At 41.9% G+C, this 15198-nt stretch overlaps 1 protein-coding gene across 3 annotated transcripts in view; it reads left to right on the forward strand.

Moving 5' to 3' along the window:
• LOC139367236 (enhancer of polycomb homolog 1-like) overlaps nucleotides 1-15198 on the forward strand; it is a 73143-nt gene that overhangs the window by 44260 nt on the left and 13685 nt on the right. For all 3 annotated transcript variants that reach the window (XM_071105465.1, XM_071105466.1, XM_071105464.1), the window contains exons 3-9: nucleotides 5833-5978; nucleotides 6148-6354; nucleotides 6664-6812; nucleotides 8138-8294; nucleotides 12275-12433; nucleotides 13866-13955; nucleotides 14154-14302. In XM_071105465.1, coding sequence (XP_070961566.1) covers nucleotides 5833-5978; nucleotides 6148-6354; nucleotides 6664-6812; nucleotides 8138-8294; nucleotides 12275-12433; nucleotides 13866-13955; nucleotides 14154-14302 — 1057 coding nt within the window. The remainder of the gene's footprint in view (nucleotides 1-5832; nucleotides 5979-6147; nucleotides 6355-6663; nucleotides 6813-8137; nucleotides 8295-12274; nucleotides 12434-13865; nucleotides 13956-14153; nucleotides 14303-15198) is intronic.

Genomic DNA, 15198 nt, shown 5'->3' on the forward strand with positions numbered 1-15198 from the left:
ATGGCTTTTTACTTTTGTTATACTTAATGACATTGAAGCGCAGAAGTCCGGACAAAAGTGAAAATATTTTTTTAGATACAGTATATCACCCATTATTCTATATATTGTTGCAAACACTAACACAATTATGCCATGGGAGTTCATTTATATTTTTAGGACGAATTTCTCAATTTTAAAATTGCACAGGGTGGGGTTGAGACCCAGGGCCTCCAGCTTGATGAAGAGCTTGGAGGGTACTATGGTGTTGAATGCTGAGCTGTAGTCAATGAACAGCATTCTTACATGGGTTTTCTTTTTGTCCAGATGGGATAGGGCAATGTGATGGTGATTCTGTCATCTGTGGACCAGTTGGGGCAGTATGCAAACTGAAGTGGATCTAGGGTGGCCGTTAAGGTGGGTGCGATATGATCCTTGACTAGCCTCTCAAAGCACTTTATGTTGACAGAAGTGAGTGCTCCAGGACGGTAGTAGTTCAGTTCTTTGCCTTCTTGGGTACAGGAACAATGGTAGCCTTCTTGAAGCATGTGGCGACAACAGCCTGGGATAGTTAGCGATTGAATACGTCTGTAAACACACCAGCTAGCTGGTCTGCGCATGCTCTGAGGATGTGGCCAGGGATGCCGTCTGGGCCAGCAGCCTTGCGAGGGTTAACACATTTAAATGTTTTACTCACGTCAGCCACGGAGGAAGAGAGGGGGGACGCAGTCTTTTTGTTTTAAGCCGTTACGGTGGAACAGTATTATCCTCAAAGCGGGCAAAGAATGTGTTTTAGTTTGTCTGGAAGCGTGACGTCAGTGTCTGTGACGTGGCTGTTTTTGTAGTCCGTGATTTCCTGTGGACCCTGCCACATACGTCTCGTGTCTGAGCCGTTGAATTACAATTCCACCTTGTCCCTGTACCGGCATTTCGCCTGTTTGATTGCCTTGCAGAGGGAATAACTACACTGTTTATATTCATCCATATTCCCAGACCCCTTTCCATGGTTAAATGCAGTGCATCGCACTCTCAGTTTAGTGCGAATGCGTCCATCCATCCACGTTTTCTGCTTAGGGTAGGTTTTAATAGTCACAATGGTTAGCGCCAATGCATTTCTTTATAAACGCACTCACCAAGTCAGCGTATAGGTCAATGTTGTTCTGAGGTTGACCAACATATTCCAGTCCGCGTGATCAAAACAATTTTGAAGCGTTGTTTCCTATTGGTCAGACCAGGGTTGAATGGTTCTCGTCACTGGTACATCCAGTTTGAGTTTCTGCCTATAAGACGGAATGAGCAAGATGGCGTCGTGGTCAGATTTGCCGAATGGGAGAGCAGGGGAGGGCTTTGTATGCGGAGTTAGAGTAGCAGTGGTCGAGAGAATAATCCCTGCGTGTCGTGCAATCAATATGCTGATAGAATGTAGGTAGCCTTGTTCTCAAATTTGCTTTGTTAAAAGCCCCAGCAACAAATGCAGCCTCCGGATATATAGTTTACATAGAGTCCAGTGAAGTTGATTGAGGGCCGTTCACTTGTGGGGGAACGTACACAGCTGTGACTAACATACGAGAATTATCTTGTTAGGTAAAATGGCCGGCATTTGATTGTAAGGAATTCTAGGTCGGGTGAGCAGAAGGACTTGAGTTCCTGTATGTTGTTATGATTACACCATGAGTTGTTAATCATAAAGCATACACCCCGCCCTTCCTCTTCCTAGAGATGTTTATTTCTGTCGGCGCGATGCATGGAGAAGCCCGCTGGCTGAACCGATTCCGACAACATATCCCGAGAGAGCCATGTTTCTGTCTCTCTGGAAGGCAACCCTTGCTCGTATTTCGTCTACCTGGAGACTGGACATTGGCGAGTAGTATACTCTGGAACGATGTGCATGTCTACGGAGCCTGACCAGAAGGCCGCTCCGTCTGCCCCTTCTGCTGCGGCGGTGTTTTGGGTCGGCTACTGGGGATCAGATCCATTGTCCTGGGTGGTGTTCCGAACAGAGGATTCGCTTCGGGAAAGTCGTATTCCTGGTCGTAATGTTGGTAAGTTGACGTTGCTCTTATCCAATAGTTCTTCCCGGCTGTATGTAATCATCTTTGGCAGCGATTTTAAAGCTGTGAATGTTTATGTAAGTCTCTTAGTGCTTTCCACACCTGGATTGTGCAGCATTTGCCCATTTTATTATTATTTTTTAATTCCTCAAGGTCTGTCAAATTGGTTGTTGATCATTGCTAGACAACCATTTCAGGTTTTGCCAGGATATTTAAGTCAACTGTAACTTGACCACACGTCTTGGTAAGCAACTGCGGTGTAGATTTGACCTTTTAGGTTATTGCCCTGCAGAAAGGTGAATTAATCTCCCAGTGTCTGTTGGAAAGCAGACCGAAACAGGTTTTCCTCTTAATTTTACCTGTGTTTTGAGCTCTATTGCTTTCTCTTTTTTTATCTTGAGAAACTCAAGTCCTTTACGATTACAAGCATACCCATAACATGATTCAGCCACCACTATGCTTGAAAATATGTAGAGTGGTACTCTGTAAAGTGTTGTTTTGGATTTGCCCTAAACACAACTCTTTGTATTCGGGACAAAAAGTGAATTGCTGTGCCACATTTTTTGCATTATTACTTGAGTGCCTTGTTGCAAACAGAATGCATGTTTTGGAATATTTTTATTCTGTGCAGGCTTTGTTCTTTTCACACTGTCAATTAGGTTAGTATTATGGAGAAATGTTGTTAATCCATCCTCAGTTTTCTCCTATCACAGTCATTAAACTCTGTAACTGTTTTAAAGTCACCATTAACCTCATGGTGAAATCCCTGAGCTGTTTCCTTCCTCTCCGGCAAGTGAGGAAGGACACCCGTTTCTTTTGGGTGTGTTGTTCTTTTTACACTATCCAAAGTGTAATTAATAACTTCAACATGCTCAAAGGGATATTGAATGCCTGTTTTTTTTTTTTAACAACCAATTGGAAAACCTCCCTGGTCTTTGTAGTTGAATCTGTTTGAAATCCACTGCTCGACTTAAGGGCCTTACAGAGAATTGTATGTGTGGGGTACAGCGATGAGGCAGTCATTCAAAATCATGTTAAACACCATAATTGCACACAGTGCAATAACGAAGGGGTTGAATACTTACTGACTCAAGACATTTCAGCTTAAAATGTTTATTTGGCAAATAATTCTGATAACGTGGTAACAATTTGATATTATGGGGGTATTGTGTAGGCCAGTGACGAAAAAAAAATCTTAATTTAATCCATTTTAAATTCAGGCTGCAACACAAAGTACGTAAAGTCGAGGGGTGTGAATACTTTCTGAAGCACTGTATATAATGAATTCGGAGGAGAGAAATTATTTTAAATATTAAAGCATTGGATCTCTTACTAAAGGCTCTAGTCATACAAAAACTATACTTAAATCTGAACTGGTTCTCAAGCAGATTAGTAAGAATGTCTCATCTTGTGTTCAAAAATGACCTTACCCCTTCATTCAGATAGCCTCTCACTTTTGGTTATTGGAAGATAACTTAATCTCCAAAATATATCTATTTTTATAACAAGCCATAGAAAGCTGGTTGCAATTTCAGTTTGAGCCACAAGAAAAGGCAGAAATATTTGAACAAATATTATGGTTAAACTCAAATATACAAATTTATAAAGAAAAAATACAAACACTTGGGATGAAGTTTGTACATATCATAAATAGGACTGGTGGAGTTGTTACACATGCAGCTCTATCAAAAAGTAAATTCAACTGATCGCAGCATTACCTCAAACGGAGGAGGCAAGTGTAAAGGGGAGAAGTTAAGGAACTTCTTTCGGCCCTGCATAAAATACCAAAATTGTGATAAAGTATACCAGTTTCATTTAATGACCAAAACATGTAGAGCTGTGCCATACAGGTTGCAAAACAGTTAGAAGATTTTCAATGTACCGATTCTATGGCACATTGTTTATGAATTATACACAAAACAACGGCAGATTCGAAACTTAGTTTTTCAATTTAAATTCTACAACTACCTTGAAACCAATAGAATTTGTATTTATTTATTTGACATTTATTTAACTAGGCAAGTCAGTTAAGAACAAATTCTTATTTTCAATGACGGCCTAGGAACAGTGGGTTAACTGACTGTTCAGGGGCAGAACGACAGATTTGTACCTTGTCAGCTTGGGGGTTTGAACTTGCAACCTTCCAGTTACTAGTCCAACGTTCTAACCACTAGGCTACTCTGCCGCCCCAGAATGTTATTTGTATGGGGGATACAACTCTGCACATTTTTTCTGAGAAGAGACAGTCTCATTAGATTCAACTACAGGTATGTGGCTTGTTTTTGGTCGCAAGTTCAGGAATGGCAAAATTGCAACATTTACTTGGGACTAACGCTGCAAATAGCATTGCTGGGTGATTTTGAAAAGTCCTAGTCAATTGATCAGTAATAGAATACTCACAGCAAAAATGTTTCTTTAATTTACAATCTGTAGAAACTATTAGAATGGAAAAGTTAACAACTTTAGTGGAACAGCACAATGGAAAAAATGTCAGTAAGAAATCAAACTGGATGGTCTTCAGAGATAGATGGGAGGAGTTGAGCGTAGCTGAACGCTGGGACTAAAAACAAAATATAACTAATGTAAAATATACTGCTGTAAAATGGATATATTATGTACTCTGTAAATAAAAATGTCCCCTTTTCAGCACCTTGTCTTTCAAAGATAATTAGTGAAAATCCAAATAACTTCAGATCTTAATTGTAAAGGGGTAAAACACCATTTCCCATGCTTGTTCAGTGAACCATAAACAGTTAATGAACATGCGCCCGTGGGACACTAACAGCTTACACACGGTAGGCAATTAAGGTCAGGTATGAAAACTTAGGACACTAAAGAGGCCTTTCTACTGCCTCTGAAAAACGCCAAAAGAACGATGCCCAGAGTCCCTGCTCATCTGCGTGAACGTGCCTTAGGCATGCTGCAAGGAAGCATGAGGACTGCAGATGTGGCCGGGGCAATAAATTGCAGCGTCCGTACAATCTCAACGCTGTGCGTTACAGTGAAGACACCCTCCTCCCTCATGTGGTACCCTTCCTGCCGGCTCATCCTGCCATGACCCTCCAGCATGACAATGCCACCAGCCATACTGCTCGTTCTGTGTGTGATTTCCTGCTAAACTGAAATGTCAGTGTTCTGCCATGGCCAGTGAAGAGCCCAGATCTCCATCCCATTGAGCACATCTGGGACATGTTGGATCGGAGGGTGAGGGCTAGGGCCATTCCCCCAGAAACGTCCGGGAACTTGCCTTGGAAGAATGGGGTAACAACTCACAGCAAGACCTGGCAAATCTGGTGCAGTCCGTGAGGAGAAGATGCACTGAAGTACTTAATGCAGCTGGTTGCCACACCAGATACTGACTGACATTTGTTTTTGACTCCCCTCCTTTGTTCAGGGACAGACACATTGTTCAATTTCTGTTAGTCACATGTCTGTAGAACTTGTTCAGCTTGTCTGAGTTGTTGAATCTTATGTTCATTAAAATATTTACACATGTTAAGTTTGCTGAAAACAAATGTAGTCAACAGATGGAGGACGTTTCTTAAGCTGGAAGTAGAAGCGTACGTGTTTTTGTCCATTTAGTTTACTCCAATTAGGGGAGAGGTGGTAAGGTCAGGGAGAAATAATAAAGGAACATATTTATTACAAAAAAAAATATGGGGAGTTTGAAAGAATACATATAATTACATTGTTAGATTGCACAATTTATCTGCAATATATTAAAGCTGGTCTACCACCTAAAACAATATATTTTAAAAAACAAGTTGGTTATTTTTGGTTTACTTCTACCTGTCTTCTCTCACAGCTTTCAGTTTGGATACAGAGCAGCCGGACTACGACCTGGATTCAGAGGATGAGGTGTTTGTGAATAAGCTGAAGAAGAAGATGGAGATCACCTCTCTGCAGTTTGAGGACATGATCGACCGGCTGGAGAAAGGCAGTGGCACGCAGGTACTTTACCAAACGACAATGCTGATGAAGGCAGTTCTCTCAGAAAATGGGACGTATGCCAGTGTTTATCAAACCTTTTGTCGACTACCTTTCTGCTTATTTGATAATAAAGTTGAAAGGCTTGAGTACTAGAAAGAACAGTGTGACTAAATGTGTGTTGTCTGCTCAGCTGGTGAACCTGCAGGAGGCAAAGCTGCTGCTGAAGGAGGATGACGAGCTGATCAAGGAGGTGTTTGACTACTGGACCAGGAAGAGGAAAAACTGTAAGAGCAGTTCTCTCATCCCCACGGTGAAGCAGGAGAAGAGGGACGGATCTAGCACCTCAGACCCCTACGTGGCCTTCCGCAGGAGGACCGAGAAGATGCAGACTAGAAAGGTGAGCCACGTCCTAGGTAGGATGACGGAACTGAACAAGGGCTGCATGCAAGTATAATAAACCATTTCACTTTCAGGAAGGTGGCCTTCTCACAGGGCATTGCAACCCAGGGCATGGTTGAGGGAATGTTCTTACCCACCTTTCTGTATTCACTAGTGTGTAATTTAGCTATGAACTATTCTCAGGAAGTGACAGTATAGCAGAGAACCCAGTTAACATTTTAAAGTAGGAAAATGCCTAACTTAAATGCTGCTCCCATGCTTTATTCCTGCACCAACATAGATGTTAACATCTAACTTGTGTCTGCAGAACCGTAAGAACGACGAGGCTGGGTATGAGAAGATGCTGAAACTGCGGAGGGATCTGAGCCGAGCCGTCACTATTCTGGAGATGATTAAGAGGAGGGAGAAGAGCAAGAGAGAGCTGCTCCACCTCACCCTGGAGATTGTAGAGAAGAGGTGATACATATTTGATATTTTTACATTTTATTCATATGAATAAGGGAGACTGAGGTCATCACCGTGAGAAAATAATGGATAACTTTGTAATCAAAACCCCACCATTTCTCTCTGGGATTTAGTTCATGGATTTTTCTGCTGTTGTGGATTATGAATGAATTGTCCCCGAAATCAATGAAACAGGTTTTTTTTCCTGTGATTGTAGCAGACTATTAACTGAACGTTTTGTTTTTGACAAACCGGCCATTTTGTATCTGTGGCAATCTGCAGTAGCCTGTCTGGTTGATTAAAACTGCTATGTTTGTTCAAAAAAAGACGTGCTAATACCCATCATACAGGATGTGTCCCAAATGGCACCTTATTCCCTAGTACCCTATGGGCCCTGGTCAAAAGTAGTGCACAGGATAGGGAATATGGGAAGCATCCTGTATGATGGTATTAGCATGTTTTTTTTTTTTTAAGAAGACAGGCTCTGCTGCTCATTAATTGGCAGCATCGTTCAGTGCTCTGTTTTGCATGCATTATCAAAAAGAGTTCACCTTATTTTTGCAGTAAGGTCGAAGCAATGAGCTCATTGACTTTGACTCGTTACACTGCTGCCCATTAAAAAAAATGGCATTGTCGGCACAGAATGGAATAGAATAAGCTGGGCTTACTGTTGGTTAGTTGCCTATTATATTTCTTAATACTTATTTTGGGGCTTGTTGTTCCTTTGTGGAGCAGTCTATAATGCGTCCCAAATGGCAGCCTATTTCCTATATAGTGCACTACTTTTGAAGAGGGTACATTGGGCTCGGGACAAAAGTAGTGCACTATATCGGAAATAGGGTGCCATTTGGGACTTAACTATCCAAATATCACGTATTAGAATGGAATAGATTTCATCTGAAAGTAGCTGTCACTGACTTCAGACTTTCTGATTTGTAGTGCTTCTGATTTGTAGTGACATTGCAATTTCCGCCTGTTATCAGCCTACCCTGCGCTGGTGGCTCCCTTTTATTCCTATGGTTTTATTTTTACTTGGTTATAGTGGGATATTCTATTTTTGATGGGAGATGTTTTGCACTCATATGCTAAAAGGTGTGTCAGTGGCATGGCAGAGACACAGGTAGCTAACTTCCTTCACTGTACTTTCCTGGTCATTTTCTCAAATTTAGAAATGGTGTAGCCTATCCGCATCCAGAAACCTGCAGGTGCAGAGTACGAAAAGTGAAGTCATAAAAAAAGATGGCACACTGTTTTATTGTGCAATGTTTTGACCCAAAACGGTCTTTCTCCGAGTCTTTCTTAATCAAGCCCCCTTTATCTCCGTATGTCTTTCCCAGGAACGGAATGCCTGACTACGGCAGTGAGGTGATGGCTGAGGCCCTGGCCCAGAGGGCTCTGGTGAAGCCCATCTACACGATACCCATCATTCCCCTCTCCAACAGCAACCAGTACCGCCACCAAGACCACATGGACATGAAGGACTACAAAACGAAGGTAAGAGACACAGGGCATAAAATGTACTTTTTTGTCCACCAGCCAAGTAAATTAGAACAACTGTTTAGCCTGTGTGCAACGCTTCTAAAAATGAATTTTTCACTCAGCTCTAGGTAGAGCTCATGTCTGAAGGAGACGACACCTGCGAGGGTATTAAAAGAATAACTCTTTTTATTTTTTTAAATATTTTTTTATATATATAAACAGTTTTATAAACAGTTGATCCAATGTAGATTATTTCACATTGAAAATCAGTGTTGCAGCTCGAGGAAGGCTATATAGTATTTGAAGTTTAACGTTTGTGCAATTATTTTACCAGCTATGAAACAAAACTGAAAATGATATAAAAACAGCAACTGCAGCATTTATTTGACTATATACAGTTGAAGTCGGAGGTTTACCTACACTTAGGTTGGAGTCATTAAAACTCGTTTTTCAAACAGTCCACACATTTCTTGTTAACAAACTATAGTTTTGGCAAGTCGTTTAGGACATCTACTTTGTGCATGACACAAGCAATTATTTCACTTATAATTCAATGTATCACAATTCCAGTGGGTCAGAAGTTTACATACACTAAGTTGACTGTGCCTTTAAACAGCTTGGAAAATTCCAGAAAATGTCATGGCTTTAGAAGCTTCTGATAGGCTAATTAACATAATTTGAGTCAATTGGAGGTGTACCTGTAGATGTATTTCAAGGCCTAACTTCAAACTCAGTGCCTCTTTGCTTGATATCATGGGAAAATCAAAAGAAATCACGCCAAAAAATTCAAAGTCTGGTTCATCTTTGGGAACATTTTCCAAAAGCCTGAAGGTACCACGTTCATCTGTGCAAACAATTGCACTGAAGTATAAACACAATGGGACCATGCAGCCGTCATAGCATTCAGGAAGGAGACGTGTTCTGCCTCCTAGAGATGAACGTACTTTGGTGCGAATAGTGCAAATCAATCCCAGAACAACAGCAACGTATCTATATCCACAGTAAAACAAGTTTTATATCGACATAACCTGAAAGGCCGCTCAGCAAGGAAGAAGCGTCTGCTCCAAAAGCGCCATAAAAAAGCCAGACTACGGTTTGCAACTGCACATGGGGACAAAGATCGTGCTTTTTGGACAAATGTCCGCTGGTCTGATGAAACAAAATAGAACTGTTTGGCCATAATGACCACTGTTATGTTTGGAGGAGAAGGGAGGAGGCTTGCAAGCCGAAGAACGCCATCCCAACCGTGAAGCACGGGGTTGGCAGCATCGTGTTGTGGGGGTGCTTTGCTGCAGGAGGGACTGGTGCACTTCACAAAATAGATGGCATGATGATGAAGGGAAAGTATGTGGATATATATTGAAGCAACATCTCAAGACATCAGTTAAAGTTAAAGCTTGGTCGCAAATGGGTCTTCCAAATGGACAATGACCCCAAGCATACTTCAAAAGTTGTGTCAAAATGGCTTAAGGACAACAAAACCAAGGTATTGGTGTGGCCATCACAAAGCCCTGATCTAATCCCATAGAAAATTTGTGGGCAGAACTGAAAAAGCATGTGCGAGCAAGGAGGCCTACAAACCAGACTGTTACACCAGCTCTGTCAGTAGGAATGGGCCAAAATTCACCCAACTTATTGTGGTTAACCTGAAACGTTTGACCGAAGTTAAATAATTTAAAGGCAATGCTACTAAGTACTAATTGAGTGTACGTACACTTCTGACCCACTGGGAATGTGATGAAAGAAATAAAAGCTAAAATCATTCTCTACTTTTATTCTGACATTTCACATTCTTAAAATAAAGTGGTGATCCTAACTGACCCAAGACAAGGAATTTTTACAAGGATTACATTTCAGGAATTGTGATAAACCGAGTAAATGTATTTGGCTAAGGTGTATGTAAACTTCTGACTTCAACTGTAAATGTGGTCATACTTAACTACTTTTATTCACAAATGCTTTTATTCACAAATTACTCACACGGTGGAGCCCTGACCACCCAACAGAGTGGCTGGTGAAATAGACATCTTACCTGCCAATGCCAAAATTCACCCGGAGGTGGCCGTGTTAATTTTAGGCCCTCAAGATGCAGATGTTCCCATAGCTGTTGTATTGATAAGGAGACTGAAAAGCGTTATGGCATCTTCAGTAACAGCTTTACTATTCTGAACAAAAATATAAACGCAACCATGTCAGATTTCTGACATTTGCCTTATTTCATACAAGGAAATCAGTCAATTGAAATGCATAAATTAGGCCCTAATCTATGAATTTCACATGACTGGGATTGCAGATATGCATCTGTTGGTCACAGATATCTTAACATCAGAGGTAGGGGTTTGGCTCAGAATACCAGTCAGTATCTGCTGTGACCACCATTTGCAGCATGGCACCTCTCCTTTGCATAGAGTTGATTGTGGCCGGTGGAATGTTGTCCCACTCTTAAACGGCTGTGCAAAGTTACTGGATATTGTCAGGAACTGGACGCTGTTGTACACGTCAATCCAGAGCATCCCAAACATGCTTGATGGGTGACATGTCTTGAGTATGTAGGCCATGAAAGAACTGGGACATTTTCAGCTTCCAGGAATTGTGTACAGAGCCTTGCGACCTTAGCATGCTGAAACATGAGGTGTTGGCGGTGGATAAATGGCACTACAATGGGCCTCAGGATCTCATCAATTCAGGGCACTCTTAACCAGCATGGCTACCATGCCATTCTGCAGCAATATGCCATCCCATCTGGTTTGCGCTTAGTGGGACTATCATTTGTTTTTCAACAGGACAATGACCCAAAACACATCTCCAGGCTGTGTAAGGGCTATTTGACCAAGGAGAGTGATGGTGCTGCATCAGATGACCTGGTCTCCACAATCACCCAACCTCAACCCAATTGAGATGGTTTGGGATGAGTTGGACCGCATTGTGAAGGAAAAGCAGCCAAGTAGTGCTCAGCATATGTGGGAACTCCTTGAAGACTGTTGGAAAAGCATTCCTCATGGCTAAAATGTTGCTATCGGTACATGGTTCCGCAAAGCCGCACGAGACAAACTAAGCATTACGTTTCCATAATCAATGTTCATTTGTGCTTCCGTTTCCTGTTTTTGTAGCATTTGCTCTGCGTGCAATTTGAGGAGTTGAGACATGGTATTGTTAAAAAAGTTAACTTCTCTATTTCAGTAAAATAATGTATCAACGTATTCCACTTTCCATATGACCGAGACTGTTGGACCAAACCTCGAATGCAAATAGCAAATTTGAAACCACTTGTCAGAGGAAGAATTAATCTCAGCTTTGTTTTTGTGAGTCACATGGGTAGGGGCTTTGTGTGTGTGTAAACGGGAAGGTGCACACAGCACTGAAGATTAGAAGGAGAAGATACCAAAAAGACAACATTAGAACAAGAGGATGTAAACGCTTATAAAAAATACTTGCTTCATGCGATAGACATTTTGGAAATAATTCAATATATTGCCCAGCCCCAAGGTACATATCGAATCATCTTGAAATTGAAAGATGCGCATCCCTACTACTTATCACTGGGTGATGAGCGACTCTATTGTTTCTCTCCCACCCTCATCCGTTGATGTAACGATGACCCTCCACACTCCGAGTCCAAACCCCGCTGTCCCTTTGCTTTCGTTCCTTCCATTGTTTTGACTTATGACACACCCTGCTCCCCCGTATTGTAGCATTTCTCCCTGCCTTTTCCCCCTTGGGCCTTGGGTTGAAGGGGAGTTCAGTTCACTAACCCTCAGCAGTGTGTGTGTGGGTGGGTCTGGTCAGGGAGAGGCACCATCTGTCTGGGCAGAAGGATATGGCACATGCCTCGCCCACCATCTGCATATCAATGAGTCTTAACTCACTACACTTCTGTTTCTAAATGGTTCTCCCCATCACATCACCACCTCCATAAGAAATTCTACAGGGCTCAGACACATTTCTGTTGCTCGTGAAGTAAATGGACCATTAATTAGTCTTCTATATTCTTCCAGCCAGAGAAAACTGAAGTGGTCCGAATGAAGAGGAAGTACGAGAAGAAGCCTAAGATTCCTCCTCTCTCTGCACCCCAACACTCTGGCCCCTCTGTGTTCAACCCCAAGGACCTCAACCAGTACGACTTCCCCAGCTCTGACGACGAACCCTTTTCCCAGGTGAACTCATAAATAACACTGCTGGTGGCGATGAGATATGCGTCCTAAATGGCACCCTATACCTTATTTATTTACTGTTTACGAAATGGGATGCCATTTAGGGCATAGATGATGGTAGTGAAGGCGATGGTGTTAAGTATCGGTCTGTATTTGGTGGTAGTAGTAGCTGCTGCAGTAGTAGTAGTAGTAGTAGCTGCAGTTGTAGAACTAGTAGTGGTAGAAGAAGAACTAGTAGTGGTAGAAGAAGAACTAGTAGTGGTAGAAGAAGAAGAACTAGTAGTGGTAGAAGAAGAAGAACTAGTAGTGGTAGAAGAAGAAGAACTAGTAGTGGTAGAAGAAGAAGAACTAGTAGTGGTAGAAGAAGAAGAACTAGTAGTGGTAGAAGAAGAAGAACTAGTAGTGGTAGAAGAAGAAGAACTAGTAGTGGTAGAAGAAGAAGAAGAACTAGTAGTGGTAGAAGAAGAAGAAGAACTAGTAGTGGTAGAAGAAGAAGAACTAGTAGTGGTAGTAGAATTAGTAGTGGTGGTAGAAGAAGAACTAGTAGTGGTGGTAGAAGAAGAACTAGTAGTGGTAGTAGAATTAGTAGTGGTAGAAGAAGAAGAACTAGTAGTGGTAGAAGAAGAAGAACTAGTAGTGGTAGAAGAAGAAGAACTAGTAGTGGTAGAAGAAGAATAACTAGTAGTGGTAGAAGAAGAAGAACTAGTAGTGGTAGAAGAAGAAGAACTAGTAGTGGTAGAAGAATTAGTAGTGGTAGAAGAAGAAGAATTAGTAGTGGTGGTAGAAGAAGAAGAATTAGTAGTGGTAGAAGAAGAAGAATTAGTAGTGGTAGAAGAAGAAGAACTAGTAGTGGTAGAAGAAGAAGAACTAGTAGTGGTAGAAGAAGAAGAATAATTAGTAGTGGTAGAAGAACTAGTAGTGGTAGAAGAAGAAGAACTAGTAGTGGTAGAAGAAGAAGAAGAACTAGTAGTGGTAGAAGAAGAAGAAGAACTAGTAGTGGTAGAAGAAGAACTAGTAGTGGTAGAAGAAGAAGAATAATTAGTAGTGGTAGAAGAAGAATAACTAGTAGTGGAAGAAGAAGAACTAATAGTGGAAGAAGAAGACAAACTAGTAGTGGAAGAAGAAGAAGAACTAGTAGTGGCTGAGCAAGCACTAGTAGAACTAGTAGAAGAAGAACTAATAGAAGAAGAACTAGTAGTGGTAGAACAAGAACTAGAAGAACTAGTAGTGGTAAAAGAACTAGAAGTAGTAGAACTAGAAGTAGAAGCACTAGTGGTAGAAGAAGATCTAGTAGAACTAGTAGTAGAAGTAGAACTAGTAGTAGTTTGGGACATGATCACAATTGTGGCTGTTGTCTAGGTAGCCAGGCACGTTGTTCTTATGGTCTCTGCCTCTTAATGTAACTCACCCATTCCCCCTCTGCGTTTATGTTTAGATCCATTCAGGTTCCTCGGAGGCAGAGGAGGAGAATGACCCAGATGGCTGCTTTGTGTTCCGGAGGAAGGCCGGCTGTCAGTACTATGCTGTGAGTAGAGTATCTGCCTGCCCTCCTGTGACTCAACTGCTCTATTTATAGCCCTTACGGCGCTCTCTCGGACGGCCAGTCACACACAGCCAGGGTTGCCACTGGTCCTGCTGCTTTTTTATCTTCCACGTTCTGACGGAGCTTTCCTCCTTTGTCTCGAACTATCTTCTCTCGCTCTCCTCTCTCTCCCTGTCTCAGTCTCGCCTGGACCAGAGTGGTAACTGGCCATGGGTCAGCCCGTCGGAGGGCGGTTTGGGGGACCCTCGTTTCCGCTACTGTCTCACGTCTCTAACGGTGCCCCGGCGCTGCGTAGGGTTGGCACGGCGGCGCACGGGCAGAGGGGGCAGGTGAGTTCAGGCGCCCTTCGATGGCACCCTATTCCATATGTAATGCTGTACTTTTGGGCTCAGGTCTAAAGGTAATAGGATTCCATTTGGGACACATCCCAAATCTCACCTACTAGCCTGGTATAGTAGCCGTTTGTTTGACAGGATCCTATTTCTGTGCTTGATGGCGTTTAGGACAGGGAGTTCCCAACCTTTTTTCCTCTAGGGCCCCAACTTGTTGTTTGAAACACATTTGCTGCAATTCTATGTAATTTAACAACACTCATTACACTTTTTTGATTTAATTATGATGATGATAATAATATACATGGATAAAGAAATTCAAATCTGGACATTATTCCGCTATCAAATGTTTATGGTCTTTTACATGAACCTTCTTTGTAACTATACGTATTCTCTTGTACAGAAAGCGATTTGAACAATTGACGACAACAGTCACACATTGTATAAGATTACTTTCCAAGCAAAGTCCAATAGTCCAAATTTGTAGCTCGGCTTCTGAATTTTAGAGGTATTCCGAGGTGCATCAGTTGAATCTTCCTCTGTTTTTTACTGCTTGTTTCTAGCCTAAACCATCGTGGTTTAATGCGCCGTTTTAGATTGTTTATTTCAATCATTTTTAAATGTATTTTTACAATTATTATTACCCTTCAAATCAAGGGAAGTCTCTCCCTTGATTTCGGAACCTCTGGTTTAGGAGATTACGTTTAGCTGGCGACTGTTTCTCGCGCGTGCCCACGCGAGAGATATTGGAATCAACTATCAGGTCTTTGAGGAAGGCTAGAACTATAGTACCCTCATAGTGTGATATGCAATTACAGCTGCAAAATGTAATCACACTTATACCACCGACCTGGGGTTCTGAATATATATCCAGAACTTACCGTCTTGTGTTT

Source organism: Oncorhynchus clarkii, chromosome 15, assembly GCF_045791955.1.
Source record: "Oncorhynchus clarkii lewisi isolate Uvic-CL-2024 chromosome 15, UVic_Ocla_1.0, whole genome shotgun sequence".
In the NCBI taxonomy this organism is placed as follows: Eukaryota; Metazoa; Chordata; class Actinopteri; order Salmoniformes; family Salmonidae; genus Oncorhynchus; species Oncorhynchus clarkii.